Below are 19959 nucleotides of genomic sequence, written 5' to 3' on the forward strand. Positions count from 1 at the left end.
AAAAAAATTATTTTTGACATCACAAAGGATGTACCAACGCATAAATTTATTCTTTAGACATAATGAAATTCAAAAGTTCTTTTACCTTTAAAAAACTGGTACTGTTTAGGGTGCAAAATTTCAGAATGGAATGAGGAAAATCTAACGATTCAAATCTTTGCTGAGAGCAATTTTAAATGAATGCAGAATATAAAGCATAGACACTAGACACAGTTTCATTGAGAGATTAAGGACACAAAAAAAACAACCAAAAAACAAGAGCCCAATGGGCCACAAAACTCACTGAGTGACTTTGGCCCTACTGGTCTTCACCAGATTTCCCTTTGTAATACTCATTGTGGCCCACACTGCACCAGGGGGTCTTGATTTGAACAATTTAGAATCTACACTACCCCAAGAAGCTTCTACATAAGCTTCAGTTTTTCTAACTCAGAGGTTCTTGAGAAAAAGATTTTAAAAAAATTTTTTCCTGTATGTTTCAATGTAAAACTTGGATTCCCTATTGTGGCCCCACCCTACCCCTGGGGACCATGGTTTGAACAAGTTAGAATTGACACTACCCCAGAATGCTTTCATATAAGTTTCAGCTTTTATGGCCCAGTGCTTCTAGAGGAGATTTTTTAATGACCCCACCCTATTTTTGTCTTTTCTTATCTCCCCTTTACCCTTCATTTTATCAATTTAAATTCCCCTTCTCCCAAGGATGCTTTGTACCAGCTTTGGTTAGAATTGACCCAGTGGTTCTTGAAAAGAAGATGAAAATGTGAGAATTTACAGACGGATGGATGACGAACAACAGCTAGGTGATCAGAAAAGCTCACTTAAGCTTTCAGCTCAGGTGAACTAAAAACAAAAGGACCAATTGGGACTTAACGGTTACCTGAGTATTAGAGTTTGTCATGCTATGACCAATTTGGACTCACTTAAACTGGCTTAGATTTATATCACATACATTCAATAGTTTGATGAAAACTCTTTCATCAATTTCATATTTACATTGTATGCAGCTTGCCCTCATAAATTCTTAAGAAAATGAAATATTAGGAAAATTGTATAATATATTTCAATATATGACAACAACAACAACCCCCAACATTCAAACAATGTTTAAAGATATTTTTCCCATTCCTAATTTGATCCCTAATTAATTCCCCCCCCCCCCCCCCAAAAAAAAAAATGATTGGAATACACTTGAATCTGCATTACTTCAGGATGCTGGTATTAGTGGCATATCATCACCCTGCTGTTTTGGAGAAGAAGTACTTTTATGATTTTCCCTATATCTATGTAAAACTTTGATCACCCACTGTGGCCTCAACCTACCCCAGGGGTCATAATTTGAACAAATTAAAATTTCCACTTTCTGAGGATGCTTCCATATAAATATATTTACATTCCACATTTATTTTGCTTATAAAGTCTGTGGAAAGCAACGGCATTCAAAACACCTAAACACAGACGGGGGGTCAAAAGGTTAAAGTATGCATTTTATTTTATGTCACAAATGTTGAATGCCATGCAAGCAAAAATCAAAATTCACGCTCACATTGAACAGAAGCTGTTGCAATGGCTCTTCCATTAGTTGTAACTTACCACAAGGATAATACAGGGATTTTGAATATATTATATCACATTTGTGGTCAAGGCAAGGTGTAAATAAATGTTAATATAAGCATTGAATAATCATTTTTTAAAGATGTACCGGGTAGTCTCATAACTGCAATGATGTGTGCAAACATTTTAATTTTCATAACGCGCTAAACACACATTACTCAATTTGTTTGCGCACACCATTGCAGTTATGGGACTACATCTTTCAAAAAATAATGACTCAATGCTTAAATGACCAATCATGGGTTTGCTGTTCTTGAGGAGATTTTTCCTTTATATATTCCTATGTAAATTTAAACTTTGATCCTCTTCTGTGGCCCCACCCTGTGGCCATGAATTGTACAAACTTGAATCTACACTCTGTCAGGAAGCTTTCATATAAGTTATTTCAACTTGTTTGGAACAGTGGTTCTTAAGAAGAAAATTTTTAAATGACCCTACCCTATATTTGCCTTTTCTTGATTATATTTTCCCCTTGGGAAGGTGCACTGCCCTTCACTTGAAAAAAAAAACTTGAATCCCCTTTACCAAGGATATTTTGTTGCAAGTTTGATGGAAATTGGTCCAGTTGTTCTTGGAAGTTGAAAATATGTAAAGTTTACACATGAAGCACACCAGCATGACAGAGTGACTCAGGTGACCATGACCGTAAAATGGGATGCATGGATTGGTATCGGTATAAATTTTTGAACTTATTTTGGTTGCATATCAAATCTCCAAAATATCAAGAAATTGACTTTCTATGATATGTAAATTACTTCACTTTTGCCATCACCTTTAAAAACCTATACAATTTTTAATCACTTTATAGAGCATTATTGAGAAACTTTGAAAATTAAATAAACTTAGATTTATTTGCTTTTTTCATGATTTTTTGAAAAAAAGTTTCTGTGTTTGATGGTATAATCTGTCCTTTACAAGGAAATCCTTACAGTCTTTATAAGAATATGAAGGCTTTGTCAACCTGTATGAATTCAAGTCGGAACAAATTTATTTAATTGTCATAAAAGTTTCTAAAATCCTGCAATAGCAAGATAGTACCACAGAATGGTGGCCAAAGGACTTCCTAAATTCTCGGACTTTCATAGCTATTTATAGCCATGTACAGGAATCAACATACGTAATCTTTTTGGATCAAACTGTAAACCACTGGGTCAACATTTTGTTCCATCTAAGATTTTCATCAAGTACCATTTTTGCCAACACAATTACAACTCAGTTATTAAATATTCTTCAAAATTTCTATCTGGCATATGAGTTTTTATATCATTTATGCCTATTACACCCCCCCCCCTCTTTTTTTTAAAAATTAACTTATCCTGTCTAACCTGTTTATCAGCTTTTCTTACACTAAATTCATTGAGAAAAGGTATATATACTTAATTCATAATACATTGTAATGTGAATCTTGCTCCTTCAGATGCATCCTGTCCACCATGTACCGGTACACCTACACCAGAAGCATATTCACATTATCTACACAATAACATATACAATATACCTTTAATGTTCTTTATTTAAATTACAAACATTCAATACCTTCTCTTGAGAGGAAAAATGTAAACAATATATGTGAAAAAGCTCAGTCTAGATAAAATTAGTCAATTAAAATCACATATACATGTATATATACACATGCTCCAGAAATGTACTTTTCACACAACAAAATGCTCACAGTTTGCCTTGAATTGTATGTTGTTGTTTTTTGTTTTTGTTTTTTGATGCTTTAACACATTTAGGACACCTTACATAAATCACACCTAGAGAAACAATTCTTTCACATGCTCATTTCCAGTCCAGCTTTGCTGATAAAATTTATGTGCATTCTCAAAATTGTATGTCTTCAAAGAATCCAAAACACTGTGGAATTTTTGTTGTAACTACTATGACATGGTGACGATAAGGCAGTCTTCATTTTGTCCAGCTGACTTTGGGAATATCAAAATGTTCTGTTAGGTTGTCCAGCTGTCCATTAAATTCCTACAAGAGACAGGATTCAAGATCCAAGTTGTTGCAAGTTAAATTTCTAATATATTACAAATCTAGTATGCAGACATATTTCAACACTTCTGACAACATACAGATTCTATGCTAAGGCAAAAAAAAAATTAAACATAGTTTCTCCAGCCAAAATTTCAAAATAAAATCTGACAGGCAGTTTTTTTTTAAATTAAAGTAAGTGTTATCTAAGTCTCTTTTTCTTAATAATGATAATGATACCAAGATACCATTGAATCTTTACCATTTTGTACTCCTATAATATTTAATACTCAATAAACTTAAAAATAATTTTGTTTAAACATGTTAACACCTTTTTTTTTTTTTTAAATAAAAAATTGCTGTACAAGAAATATAATGTATAGCAAAAAGGAATTGTCTTTTTAAAGGGGAATGACTCAATTTTCTTTTTTGACTTTAAAAATAGAAAATTGATTTATTCCCCTTTTCAATAAGTTAAAAATTTATCAACACAGAATTTTTTTTTACCTAATATTTAATGTGATTTTTTCCATCATAGAAAGTGCATGTGTACATATTCATTTTTAATTAGCAACCAGCAAAATTAATGACTTTATCCTAAAGTTGGGCATAACATGGACAAAAGAAGTACACACACTTACTCTCAATAATGGCATACATTTAACATACATTTTCAACATTTTTGGTGAATTGGTTATCAAACATTTTTTTGAATACTAAGAAGAGTTAATTAGTATCTGATAATAATTCTAATACCAGGGTCAAAATAGTAAATTGCTCTGAATAGGGGGGGGGGGGGGGGGAAGGGGTGAACAAGAGGCCCAAGGGCATTGAATCCCTCTTCTGATAAACTGTAAAAGTATCACTTCTATTTGAAGCCTCTAAGTATCTTATATATTTAGATAAAGCCTTGAAATTCCAAAGGTAGGTCATCATGACCTACATTTTAGATGAAACACTCTGAGAACCCAAGATGATTCTAAGCCAATTAGTACCTAAGAGTAGGTCATGGTGACCTACTTATCACTTGTCATTCTCTGAGGACCCAAGATACATCAACTAAGTTTGATGATTCTAAACCAATTAATACCTAAAATATTTTTAAAATTAAAACCATAAAATTTCAAAAGTAGGTCACAGTGACCTACTTTTCAGATGACATACTTTAAAGACCCAACATGCATCAACTGACAAAGTTTGATGATTTGAAACCAATTAGTACCTGAAATATTCAATTATAGTCATATAAATTGAAAAGTAGGTTAAGGTGACCTACTTTTCAGTCGACTTTCTCTAAGAACCCAAGACACATCAACTGACAAATTTTGAGGAATCTACGCCAAATAGTACCCTAAATAAATAAATATAGCCATAAAATTTCAAAAATAGGTCACAGTGACCTACTTTTCAGTTGACATTTTTGAGGACCCAAGATGCATCAACTTACGTTTTATGATCATAGCCCTTGAAATGTCCAAATTATGCCTTTAAAACGCTTTGAAATCGAATGCCTGCAAAGTTCAAAAAGTAAGTCACTCTGACCTACTTTTTAATAAATATGTTTTATGGCCCCAAGATGCATTATCTTACAAGATTTAATGATTCTAAACCTCTCAGTATTCAAATTAATGACCTTAATTGTTTTGAAAAAGATTAGCCATAAAATTCAAAAAGAAGGTCAAGGTGACCTACTGTTTAGTTGACGTACTCCGAGGACCCAAGGTACATCAACTGACAAAGTTTGATGATCATAGGCCTTAAATTGTTCAAAACATGCCTCTAAATTATTTTGAAAAAGAATGGCCGCAAAAGTTAAAAAGTAGGTCACCCTGACCTACTTTTTGAGTCAACATGATATGAGGTCCTTAGATGCATCAACTGACAAGATTTGATGATCCTAATCCTTATAGTAAGCAAAATATCAACATTTTAATAAAATGTAATTTTTGGTCAACTTTGAAGTGACCTTGAGACCACGCCCTTTGCCCCAGGGTGATGCCTTGAACAATTTTTAATCAACAACATATCCTCATCCTTTTGTGTAAGTTTGGTGATAATCTGCCAAGTGGTTCTTGAGAAGAAGAATTTTTAGCAACCAGTACTTTCGTTTTTATTTTCCTAATTATTTCCCCTTGTTTAGGGTCACAACCCTAGTTTTAGTATAAATTGGAGCCCTTGGGCCAAGGATACCCTGTGACGAATTTGACAATAATTGGCCGAGGGGTTCTTGAGTTATGGCCCATATTCTAAAAAGTTTACACACACCGCACAAATGGCCATAGCCTCTGGCTCAGAAGAGCTAAAAATTTATCAGTGAAATTAGGCTTTAAAATATCACCGATTTTAAGATACTTATGGAAGTGAATAAATGACCTTCAAATCTTTCCTTATATTTAACTTGTGTAAAAACAAACATGTAAGATTCATAAAGTACAATTTCACAGTTGTAATTTCTTTAGAAATTGTAATAAAATGGAAATTTTTGATTTGTAAATGTCTGCAGACATATGTTCCTTCAATGAAACAACATAAGCTTTGGTATGAAATTGCTAAATATTAACAATTTTAATAATAATGGAAAAATATTTAAAAAAATGTTTTCAATTTTCTATTGATTTTTATACTGAAAAATACCAAGTTTTACCAAAATTGTAGAGTTATCTTTCTTTGTTTTCCCAAACAAGTTATATTTTATTTTTATGAAAATTCATATAAATATGAAAACTCATTCAACAATGTTAACTTTTAAAAATTGACTTGGAGGTAGGTGGCAGAAGAATACTATTGCTCATAGTTCTTTGTAATTGAATGATTAGCAAAATTCATTTTCAGGATTGCCAAGACCATCGCTAAGCATGCCAAAGTTAGATGGTCACTAAAAAATTGGGTATTTGTGTCCACCTTTGTTGCGAAAAAGTAAGCTGACACAAAGCTGAGAGATATTAATAGATGGATGAACTGACAGATATGGTAATTTCTACAGGGCACCTGCATTTTAATGTCAGGCCCTACAGAATTGACATTTATCTACATGTGATGTTAATTCTTCCTGTTCAGAAATTAAATATTCATGTAGTAAATGTTACCATTATTCTTTCCTTGTGAGTCTTGCTGGCCTTTTCAATAATCTCTGCTGCTTTCTACAACATAAGAAATAAATAAATGACAAGAGGCTCAAGGGACTTAACAGTCATCTGAGTACAATACAACACTGTAAAATATCCATACAAGTATAAAACAAGAGGCCCATGGGCCACATCGCTCACCTGAGCACATTGGCTAGGCAAAAGCACAAATCAGTTCAGTATTGAAAAGATTACCTGGGGTGGGGTGGGGTGGGGGGGGGGGGGGCTTGAATTTTAAACTACCTGATGATGCTTCCATGTCAATATAACAAATGGCTTTATTATACTTGAGAAGATTTTAAAATAATTTTCCCATATATTCCTTTGTAAAAAATTGATCCTCCATTGTGGCTCCTCCCTATCCCAGGGGTCATCATTTGAACTTGAATCTACACTACATGAGGATGCTTCCATATCAATATGACTAAACATAGCTTTCCTGTACTTGAGAAGAAATATTTTTTCTATATGTTCTTATGTAAAACTTTCGATCATCCAATGGGCCCCATCCAACCCCTGGGGGTCATCATTTGAACAAAACTGAATCTACACTACCTGAGGATGCTTCCATATCAAAATGACTAATCATGGTTTGCAGTTCTTCAGAAGAAGATATTTCCCTTTATATTTCTACTTAAGACTTTGATCCTCCATTGTGGCCCCATCCTACCCATGGGGGTCATGATTTGAACAAAATAGAATCTACACTACTTGAGGATGCTTCCATATAAATATGATCAATCAGGGCTTTGCTGTTCCTGAGAAGAAGATTTTTAAAATTTTTCCTATACATTTCTATGTAAAACTTTGATCCTCCATTGTGGCCCTACCCTACCCCCGGGGGTCATGATTTGAATAAATTTGAATCTACACTACCTGTGGATGTTTCCATATAAATATGAATATTCTGGGCTTTGCTGTTCCTGAGAAGAAGATTTTTCCTATATATTTCTATGTACAACTTTGATAGTCCATTGCAGCCCTGCCCTACCCCTGTGGTCATGATTTGAACAAATTTAAATCTACACTACCTGAGGACGCTTCCATATAAATATGACTCATCATGGCTTTGCTGTTCTTGAGAAGAAGATTTTTTAAGATTTTTCCTATATATTATTTCTATATAAAACTTTGATCCTCCATTGTGGACCCGCCCTACCCCTGGGGGTCTACACTACCTGAAGACGCTTCCATATAAATATGACTCATCATGACTTTGTTGTTCTTGAGAAGAAGATTTTTAAAGATTTTTCCTATATATTTCTATGTAAAACTTTGATCCTCCATTGTGGTCACGCCCTACCCCCGGGGGTCATGGTTTGTACAAACTTGAATCTACACTACCTGAGGATGCTTCCATATAAATATGACCCATCATGGCTTTGCTGTTCTTGAGAAGAAGATTTTTAAAGATTTTTCCTATATATTTCTATGTAAAACTTTGATCCTCCATTGTGGACCCGCCCTACCCCCGGGGGTCATGATTTTAACAAACTTGAATCTACACTACCAGAAGATGCTTCAATATAAATATTACTCATCATGACTTTGCTGTTCTTGAGAAGAAGATTTTTAAAGATTTTTCCTATATATTATTTCTATATAAAACTTTGATCCTCCATTGTGGACCCGCCCTACCCCTGGGGGTCTACACTACCTGAGGACACTTCCATATAAATATGACTCATCATGACTTTGTTGTTCTTGAGAAGAAGATTTTTAAAGATTTTTCCAATATATTTCTATGTAAAACTTTGATCCTCCATTGTGGTCACGCCCTACCCCCGGGGGTCATGGTTTGTACAAACTTGAATCTACACTACCTGAGGATGCTTCCATATAAATATGACCCATCATGGCTTTGCTGTTCTTGAGAAGAAGATTTTTAAAGATTTTTCCTATATATTTCTATGTAAAACTTTGATCCTCCATTGTGGCCCCGCCCTACCCCTGGGGGTCATGATTTGAACAAACTTGAATCTACACTACCTGAGGACGCTTCCATATAAATATGACTCATCATGACTTTGTTGTTCTTGAGAAGAAGATTTTTAAAGATTTTTCCTATATATTTCTATGTAAAACTTTGATCCTCCATTGTGGTCACGCCCTACCCCCGGGGGTCATGGTTTGTACAAACTTGAATCTACACTACCTGAGGATGCTTCCATATAAATATGACCCATCATGGCTTTGCTGTTCTTGGGAAGAAGATTTTTAAAGATTTTTCCTATATATTTCTATGTAAAACTTTGATCCTCCATTGTGGCCCCGCCCTACCCCCGGGGGTCATGGTTTGAACAAACTTGAATCTTCACTACTTGAGGATGCTTCCACATGAGTTTCATCTTTCCTGGCCCTATGGTTCTTGAGAAGAAGATTTTTAAATGTTGCCATTATTTTTTCACTAATTCCTAATTATCTCCCCTTGAAAGAGGGCATGGCCCTTCATTTGAACAAACTTGAATCCCCTTTACCCAAGGATACTTTGTGGCAAGTTTGGTTGAAATTGGCCCAGTGGTTCTTGAGAAGAAGTCAAAAATGTGAAAAGTTTACAGACAGACAGACAGACGGACAGACAGACAGACGGACAGACAGACAGACGGACAGACAGACGGACGCCGGACAAAATGTGATCAGAAAAGCTCACTTGAGCTTTCAGCTCAGGTGAGCTAATAAAACAAAATAAACTGATAGATAAAGAAGCTATGTTGCCCAAAAGCAAAAGAAATGGGATGATTAGGGATCAGCAAAAGAATATGTCTGAATTTAACAATTGGAAAGAGGCACCCTTGATCATCATAACTAAGTACTTAGTTAGTCTTCTAAATACCAAGGAGCAGAGAAGAAGATTTTCAAAGAATTAATGCATTTTCACTATATCATCAATAGAGTCCAGCCTTAACTCCAGACCCACTGACCCAGGGGCCATGGAATTCACAATTTTGGAAAAGGCATCCTTGTGCGTCATAACCATGCACTTAGTTTCTTTAAATAATACCCAGGAGCAGAGAAGAAGATTTTCAAAGAATTATTTTTTTTTTTTACTATTTTATCAATAGAGCCCTGTCCTAACACCAGAACACCTGACCCAGGGGCCATGAATTTCACAATTTTGGAAGAGGCACTCTTGCCCATCACAAATATGTACTTAGTTAGTATGTTTATCCAGGAGCAGAGGAGAAGATTTTCAAAGAATTAATTTTTTTTTACTATATTATCAACAAAGCCCCACTCTAACACCAGAACCCCTGACCCAGGGGCAGTGAATTTTACAATTTTGGAGAAGGCGCCATTGCTTATCATAACTATGTACTTAGTTTGTTTAATACCCAGAAGAAGAGAGAAAGATTTTCACAGAAATAATGCACTTTCACTATATGATCTATATAGCCCCGCCCTAGCACCAGTACCCCTGACCCCGGGGCCATGAATTTCACAATTTTGTTAGGGACTCAATGCTTTTTAAAATCATCACAACAGTTCAAGTGCTTGATATCCAGGAGTAAAGAAGAAGAATTTTAAAAAATAGCACTGATTTTGATGGTTTTAGCCCCACCCCTCATACCCCAGAGGGGCAGGGACCATGAAATTTGTAAATTTTGTTCAACTACACCAATAGATGCCATATGCTAAAATTGGCTGAAATTGGTTCTGTGGTTTCAGAGAAGAAGCTGAAAATGTTCAAATGTTAATACTTGAGGCACAACGATGGACGAAAGAAGATAGGAATGTCACCTGAGTGACTTAGGTGTCCTAAGAACAAGAGGCCTAGGAGACATATCCCTCACCTGAGCACTTTGGCCAGGAAAAAGCAGAAATCAGTTCAGTATTGAAAAGTTTAAATGAAAAAAGTGGTTGGGGGGATATGATTTGAACAACCTTGAATCTACACTTCCTAAGGATGCTTTTGAATCAATATTGCACATAATGGCTTTGCTGTTCTTCTGATGAAATTTTTTTTATTGAAATATCCTTTAAATTCCTTTGTAGAACTATGTGATCCTCTGTTCTGGCCCCTCTGTTCTCCTGGGGGTCATGATTTGAACAAATTTAAATCTACATTACCTGAGGATACCTTCTATTATTATGACCAATCATTGCTTTGCTGTCCCATGTGAAGAATTTTAAAGATTTTTCCTATGTATTCCTATGTAAAACTTTGATCACCCATTGTGGACCTACCCTTCCCCCGAGGGTTATGATTTGTAAAAACTTCAATCTACACTACCTGAGGATGATATATATAAATATAACTAATCATAGCTTTGCTGTTCTTGAGAAGAAAATTTTTAAAGATTTTCCTTATGTATTCATATGTAAAACTTTGATCATCCCATTGTGGCCCAACACTTGCCCCGGGGGGTCATGATTTGAAGAAACTTGAATCTAAACTACCTGAGGATGCTTCAATATAAATATGACCAATCACGGCTTTGCTGTTCTTGAGAAAAAGATTTTTTTAAAGATTTTTCCTATGTATTCCAATGGAAAAATTCGATCCCCCCCATTGTGGCCCCATCCTACCCCCAGGGATTATGATTTAAACAGATTTGAATCTACACTATCTGAGGATGCTTCCATATAAATATGACAAATCATGGCTTTGCTGTTCTCAAGAAGAAGATTTTTAAAGATTTTCTCTGTGTATGTAAAACTTTGGTCACCCATAGTGGACCCATCCTATTCCTGGGGATCCTGATTTGAAGAAACTTGAATCTAGACTATCTGAGGATGCTTCCATATAAATATGACCATTCAAGGCTTTGCTTTTCTTGAGAAGGAGATTTTTAAAGATTTTTCCTATGTATTCCGATGTAAAACTTTGATCCCCCATTGTGGCCCCACCTTACCCTCAGGGGTCATGAATTGAACAAATTTAAATCTACACTTCCTCACAATGATTCCACATAAGTTTCATATTTTCAAGATTAAAATGTGAAAAGTTTATGATGACAACGATGACAGACAACAGACATATTTCAATCAGAAAAGCTTACTTGCGCCTTCGGCTCAGATGAGCTAAAAAATGGGTACAGTGAACTTCTGTGCAATATGTAGACAACACACAATTTGAAGGCAGCATCTTGTCTAGCAGAAAAGGTTTCAACTCTGGATTAATATACACTGAATTAAGTGAGACTGTACACATAAAAGATTTGATGGAAGCAAAAAAAAAAAAAAATACCGCTTTAAGTTGCCCATTTTAAAAATTGTAAAATTTTTAAGTCTATTTGATTTAAAATCAATCACAATCACAGTGTTTTAGAGTTATGTCACGTTTGTATGAAAAGTCTAGAGATGGTATTAATAGCACAGTCTATGTTGAGAGGTAAACAATGGAGAAAAATATAGTGTAGAAAAAATAATAATAATACCACTGTGTAGAGAAGGTAGAAAAAATATTTCCTTTAATATCTACTGTCAGTAAAATCTAAAAATTAAGATGTATTCTCTGAAACCACTTAAATTTCTTTGCCAAGCATGGTCGCCATTTTGGATGAAACTTTGCCCATCATTACAACTTGACACCAGAAAAATATATCAAATAAAATTTGGTTGCTATGTGTCTTGGTTGCCATGGTAACAGCAGGAAAAGTTTGAAAAATTGAGATTTTCAGCTACTTTGAATCTTTATTGAGCATTAATAAAGACTAAGAAAAACAAACAAACCATTCTCACAAAAACACTATACCTTGTTGCTACTTATGTTATAAAGAAACTATTTACCATCTTCCTTGGAAGATGGTATACAGAGTTGAAGTATTTTTCAGTCTTCGGACTATACACTTCCTCTCCTTTGTGATTGGTAGAAATTGCATGATGAGAAAATTTTCAATTATTTCATAGGTTGAAATGCTGTTCAAGGAAAGGGAGATTATTTTCTGAAGATCTAATTTTTGTACGACTTAACAATTTTTCAAGATTTTCAATCGTAAAAAAATATGACAAAACGAACAGTGGAAATTGGCAGTAATTAATTCGAAATAACATGCTAGTTTTTTTTATAGCAATTACCAAACATAGGTAATCAAAGATTACGAAGCTCACCTCGACGAATGTTATCTTTAAGTAAGGCAAATTTCACATCATATTCTTTTTTTAGTTAGTGTACATCCCAAGATCAATATCCATGCAAGTTTGGTTTAAGTAGAACTTATAGCTACTTGGAAATAGACCTGTACAAAAAATGTTTATCCTGTTTACTAATCAAGAAAATTTTGGTCAGTTCCAACATCCAATGTAAGTCTGGAAGTTTTCATCCTTAGATACACAATCTATGCAAGTTTAATCACAACAGGTAATAATGTTACATAGCAACTCCAAAAATAATCCTGGTCACTCATCTGGAAAATGCAGATCAGATTCAGAATCCAAAGCAAGTCTGGAAGTGACCATCCCTAGCTACATCATCCATGCTAATTTGGTTAAAATATGGCTAAAATTCACTCATGGAAAATCTAGGTCGAATCCAGCAACCGAAGCAGGTTGGTTAGCGTACATCCCAAGATGCATCATCCATGCAAGTTTGGTCAAGGTAGGGCTTATAGTTACTTGGGAATGGACTTGCTCCAAAAACATTAACCTGGACGCCGACGCTAACGCCGATGCCGGGGGTATAGCATTAGCTCATCTCAACTTCGTCGAGGTGAGCTAAAAAATGTTTCTTTATTTTCATTGTCAACAGAATTGATCTTTATTGCATGCCAGCTTTGCAGCTTGTATGTATTCTTTTTCCCTTTGTTTTGCACTGTCTTTCTAATCTCGGCAGCACTCAGCACACCTCGACCAATTCGTACCTCATCTAGATATCACAAAGGTGACAGAATCAGACGAGGTTTGCCAAATGATCTTGGCAGCAAAGTCGAAGTTTATGGAGACAACCGAGCATCTGTTAGCCTTTCACTTGATACGGCTTATGTCAGAAAAATCTAATGAAGAAATACAAAGCCAAGAAATTTTCAAGAATTATACGGCCTGATAGGTTTAGGTCAGTTTACTGTTTAAGGTTTTTGCTAAAGATGGTAAGCTTTTTGAAAAAGCTCTGCTTGTAGAATATATCTCTAAGTAAGTGGTAACCATGGCCAAGGGTACATTTGGATTACATTTTAAATGCAGAAAATGCTGAAAAATGCTCAATATTCACTAATGATAGGTTGACATGATCAATCTTGATCAACAAATCAAGAAAAACAATAAAAATACTTGACTTTAATCAACTAGATATTGGCAATTTTTTTTCTAAAAATAACCTTCATGGTTGCCGTGATTCCCTATTGTGGCCCCACCCTACCCTGGGGGCATGATTTCAACAATTTAGAATCTACACTATCTCAGGAGACTTCTACTTAAGTTTCAGCTTTTCTGGCCCAGTGAGTCCTGAGAAGAAGATTTTTAAAATTTTTTCCTAGTTTCAATTTAAAACTTTGATTCCCTATTATGGCCCCACCCTACTCTGGGGGGGGGGGGGGGCATGATTTGAACAATTTAGAATCTACACTAACTCAGGAAGCTTCCACATAACTTTCAATTTTTCTGCCCCAGTGGTTCTTGAGAATATTTTTTAATGACCCCACCCTATTTTTGTCTTTTCTTAATTATCTTCCACTTGGAAGGGGGGCTTGACCCTTCATTTTAATAATTTAAACTCACCTTCACCCAAGGATGCTTTGTACCAGCTTTGGTTAGAATTGGCCTAGTGGTTGTTCAAAAGTTGAAAATGTGAAAAGTTTACATGACAGACCACGGGTGATCAGAAAAGCTCACTTGAGCTTTCAGCTAAGGTGAGGTAAAAAGAAGATCTCATAAACTGTAACAATTGGAGAGGCATTGCTTTACTCTCTATACCAAGCAAGATCTTTAGTAAAATAATTGTAAACAGAATTAAGGTAGATCGCGGGTTTGCTTTTGTCATCAGTTTCAGTACACAATTTTGACGATTCGAGCAGTTGTTTTGTGCACTTTTGATTATGACGTCAGTTACGTCACAAAGGCGACATTGCATTGCTTCCCGTTTATTTCTCTGAATATTACTTCAGCAATAGAATCTAGTCTGTACGAAGCATAGAAAGTACATGTTATTGTCCGTAATTGTATTGTCGTAAATGTATGAACCAAGAGTATTGTAAGTTTGAATTCTGCTCTCATTATATGTGTAATGTGTAAAAACAAACTAACAAAACATAATAAATGCGATGCAAAATGCAAGGAATAATTTATAATTGTAAATTATACTAAACTGCTAAAGGTCAATCAAAATGAGTCAGTGTTAAAGTTATGGCATGCAAAATGAAAGTTATCGTAAATTGCTAAGCCGAAAAAATTGAAAGGCTGTATGTATGCACGTAAATTGCAACGAAGGAAAGGTGCGTAATTTTTAGGATAAAATCAATCCTCAACACTCAAAACGATGAAATTAAATTACATGCGTTTTCCTCTTTTTTAAAAAAATTATTTTGCATTTTAATCTGATCAAGTCGTTCTCTATATGCAGACTAGCAAGAAATTGATTTATCATAATGAAATGCATTAAACATGTTAAAATAAATTTATACAAACACCCAGCATATTGGACCTTTATGACACTCTAAACATATATTAGTATACTACATGTATTACGAAATACAAATATCAAGTACAATTTTTTCTGTAACAAAATTAAGCTGTCTGTGTATAAGATGAATGCAAGTATTTTACATTTTGCCGATGAAAAATTGATAAAAAAAAAACAACAAAACAAAAAAGAACAAATTTTTGAGAGTTCGGACTATATACTGAATTATGACTGATATAAAAAGAACACTGCCGGTAACCCCCCTCCTCAGTAGTAGGTGTTTTTTTTCCTTTACCAATTTCGAATTAAGTGATAAAATTTACATGTTATACTTGAAATCTTAATAATGAACTTGAACATCCTAACATTACTTGTATTAATTTATTATCGCTAATGCACGAAGAATGTTTATATCAATATACCGTTCATTCTGACTTCGTGGGCAGAATATGAATTCCATAATACTAGAGTAGATAAGTTGCTGTTCTTCCTAACACGTTTCTGCAATAAGTGAAATGCTGAATAAAATTACAGTGTGCATCCATGTCACCTTTTAGATCTTGTATATTCCAAATATAAAGATACTTATATGTAAAAGCGATTCAATATATGATGTTGAAGTCATAAATAACGCCATAAACGCAACATTTTGGCAATATAAAAGCAAACTTTAAAATTATTTAACAAAAAAACTAGCGAGAAAACATATTGATTTTTTTACCTCAATAGTTTTAATTTTACCTCATCTTGATATTTTGAAATTTCTGAGTAATTCGTCTTCGTCTTTAAAAAGTTATCCAACCTTTTCTAAAGAAACTCTTTCGGTAAAATTTTTTAAAAAACATTACTTTCCTATATATTTCTATAGTAAAGCGTAAAAATAGTCTAAAACTATACCGTGTTTACAATAATATAGCATTAAAACCATGTAGGCAAATTTAATAAAAATTTCAGAAAATATGCCACAAATTCTAAGGAACATTATATCAAATTTTCAGGATATGTTTTCTTGTAAGAATTTTTATGCAGCAAACCCACGACCTACGATAAGACAGCAGTGGACAACAAGTAAAGGAAACAACAGGCCTTCTTCAGAAAAGAAAAGAGCTGCTGTGACCAAGTATTTATATTAAGAAACATAATAGGACAATGCACAGAATGGCAAAGGCAACTCATCATTAATTTCATTGACTTTGAAAAAGCTTTTGATAGCATTCACACAGACAGTTTGTGAAAGATCCTACGACACTATGGTATACCATCTAAATTAGTTGACCTAATAAAAGCATTCTATGCAGTATGTCCTATTGGTAGCTCTTCAAACAAGCTTTTTTGTGAAATCAGGAGTAAACAAGGATGTGTGATGTCAGCCCTATTATTCATCATAGTAGTAGATTGCATAATGAGATCAACCCTCAGTAAAGACAACACAGACATCAGGTGGACTCTTTTCAGCAATCTAGAAGACTTAGATCATGCAAACAAACTGGCTTTACTATCTCAAATGGCGACACAAATGCAAACAAAAACATCCAATTTACAAATAATGCCAGCAAAATTGGTTTGAACATCAACATAAAGAAAACAGAAGTAATGTCCCTAGATACAAAAAGCCCACCCAAAATACAACTGAATGGAAAGGATATTAAAAACACATCATATTTTACATACCTGGGAAGTGTAGTGACATCAGATGGCGACACTAACAAGGACATTATAGCAAGATTAGGTAAAGCCAGAGGACCCTTTGTCAAGCTCCAGAAAATATGGAAATCATAAAGCATCAGCAGAAGATCAAGTTGTATAATAGCTGTGTAATATCTGTCTTAATGTATGGTGCTGAATGCTGGAGGATGACAGAAAGTAATATAAGCAAACTATCAACTTTCCATAATGGGTGCCTCAGAAAGATCTTGAGGATATTCTGGCCAGCAAAAGTTACCAATAAAATCTGTATGAAATAACCAAAACAACAAATGTGAGGACATTAGTAAGAAAATACAGATAGAGATGGACAGGCCATGTCATAAGAAAGCCAACAAACGATATTACAAGAGTGGCACTCGGGTGGACCCCAGAAGGGAAAAGGAGGAAAGACCGACCAAAAACAACATGGAGGCGAACTGTTGAAAAAGACTTCAAAGACATGAATCTTACCTGGGGAGAGATGGAAAAGAGAAGAACGGAAATCCCTAGTCCTTGACCTATGTGGCTCCGGGTGCAACAAGGACTAGGTAGGTAGGTAGACTGATTATTTATGTAAAGGACAGGATGATACAACATTAGTTTTAAAATTTATTACGTGTCAAAATAATGATAAGGTAGACTCAGTGAATATAATGTAGAGTTAGACTCCATTTTAATTTACAGTATTTTTCTCAAGTTGTCAAATATTTCTTTATTGAAAATTTTTGAACAAAAAAAAAATTACATATGCAAGTAAATTTCCTAATCACTTGTCCAAATCAACAAATAAGAAAAAATGTTAATGTAGAGCCCTGCTTATAAACCTTATCATACCCTCTTCTCTCTGGCTTTATCAGCAGCTATCTCAGCCTTGGTTCTAATATCTCGCACTTCATGGTGCGGTTTATCTTCATCATCTGCATTTTTTGAATGTGATGAAATCTGCTCAAATACTTTCTTTGTTTCTCTATCTTTGCTCTTCTTCTTTTTCTTCCTGTGAAAAGAGAAAAATTGAAACAGGATATTAAACAAGAGGCCCATGGGCCCCAATGCTCACCTGAGTTATTTAAACCCTGCTGTTTTTCAGAAGATTTTTAAATTCCCTTGGAAAATTGTGACCCTAAATTATAACTCACAGTTATGGAATAGAAAATTCTTTTCCTTTATACATGCACTATGTAAAATTTGATTTTTGCCAACTCTGACACAGGATCCATGATTAAAAAAAAATATTCACACAACATAGGAATGTTTGCAAACTAAGTTCTATTGTGTTTCTTAACAAGTTTTCAAAAAATTTCTTATACAGTTCCATGCTAGACTTTGATCCCCTACTGTGGTCCCAAGCTACCCCAGGGGCCATGAGTTGAACAGTTTAGAATTTACACTACCTCAGGAAGCCTTCACATATTAAGTTTTAATTTTTTTCTGGTCAGTGGTTCTTGAGAAGTTTTTAAAGATTTTTCATATATTTCAATGTAAAACTTCGATCCTTTATTGCACACTCACCCTATCCCCAGGGTTCATAATTTGAACAATTTACAATCTACATTATATCTGGAAGCTTTCACCTGGCAATTAAGTCAGCAAAGCAGAATGAGACCAATTTACCTGTAGGTGTCCAATAAGTTAATAATGGGAGTGTTCCACATGGGTAAAATGTTTTAAAGCTGAACATGATTCATAAAAGGAATTTGTCCACCATATTCGATTATTCACTCACTATATCTGAGATCCCCTATACATAACTGCCAAGTGACCCGCATTCTGTGGGTCAATGACACCAGCAAAACTGACCTCTCACCCACCACTCATACTGACCCGCGGCGTGTCATCATTTTCACCCTCAAAAATCGATCATCCCCAATTTTTGACCCAACAAAGCAAAATTGCCCTTAAAAACCCGCTTTGAAAAACAAGAGGCCCAAGGGCCTTAACGGTCACCTGAGTATAATACAACAATTTAGAAGTTAAATACACTGATAGATGAAGCTTTGTTACCCTAAAGCAAGAGAAGTAGGAAGATCAGGATCAACAAAATAATTAGTCTAGTATTCAGTATCAACTCATAAATTAAGTTCAATCTGTCCCCCACTTAACACTATCACCATGCAGACTATTAACAAACTATTAGTGCTCCTGTACTATTTTTAAACCCATATTAAAACCTCTAGCATTGACCTCTCTTATGGTCTTTGAAGAACTTTTAATAAGATAAGTTATTTTTGTCTCATTTTTATTTATCTATTACTTACAGGTCTACCTGATTATTAAAACTAAGAAAGTACTTTTTGAATTATACAATAAACATTCTTGCATAATTATCTTATTCTATTAACCTTTCAAATACATTATTTACAGTGATTAATTATCAAAGGTGAATGGAAAAGGGGAATAACTTCTCTCAGTAGAATACAAATTAATAGAGCCCTGCCCAGGACCAGAATGCTAGACCAATGGTCCAGGTGTTCAAAAATCTGGTAGGAATACGCTTACTTATATCATTTAAACTTTTACTCAGTTTGCTTCCGATATGCCCAGAAGCAGAGAAGAATTTCACAGGTACAATGCATTTTCACTACAGATTCAACAAAGCCTTACCCTAACACCAGAACCCAAGACCAAGGGTCAAGAAATTTACAAATTTGGAAGAGTTACCCTCATCATCATAACTATGGATTTTAAAGAATTAAAACTTTTCTACTATATTATCAAAAGCCCCCCCCCCACCCCCCTTCATTATGCCAGAACCCCTGACCCTAGGACCACAAGATTTAAAAATTCTGTTCGAAGCTCCCATTTTCATCATAGCTAAGCAATTTATTTATCAGCTCAACACTAAGGAGCAGACGGGATTAATCAATGATTAATTAATAGAATTAATGATTTTTCAGTATATAATCAATAGAGCCCCCCCCCCCCCCTCCTCAAGAACCCCAAAAACTGAGGCCAAATATTTAAAAATTTTAAGAGGCATCTTTGCCTATCATAATCATGCACTTA

At 34.6% G+C, this 19959-nt stretch overlaps 1 protein-coding gene across 1 annotated transcript in view; it reads right to left on the minus strand.

The window, feature by feature from the left end:
- Positions 1-3109: 3109 nt before the first annotated feature.
- LOC133184575 (protein FAM32A-like) overlaps positions 3110-19959 on the minus strand; it is a 29056-nt gene continuing 12206 nt past the window's right edge. Inside the window, exons 2-4 of the mRNA XM_061319658.1 lie at positions 17791-17950; positions 6678-6731; positions 3110-3591 (exon numbers count right to left, since the gene is read on the minus strand). Of these exons, the coding sequence (XP_061175642.1) occupies positions 3523-3591; positions 6678-6731; positions 17791-17950 (283 nt within the window). The 3' untranslated portion in view covers positions 3110-3522. The remainder of the gene's footprint in view (positions 3592-6677; positions 6732-17790; positions 17951-19959) is intronic.

Source organism: Saccostrea echinata, unplaced genomic scaffold (assembly GCF_033153115.1).
Source record: "Saccostrea echinata isolate AGI-Se365-2 ecotype Australia unplaced genomic scaffold, CSIRO_AGI_Sech_v1 ptg000010l, whole genome shotgun sequence".
NCBI lineage: Eukaryota > Metazoa > Mollusca > Bivalvia > Ostreida > Ostreidae > Saccostrea > Saccostrea echinata.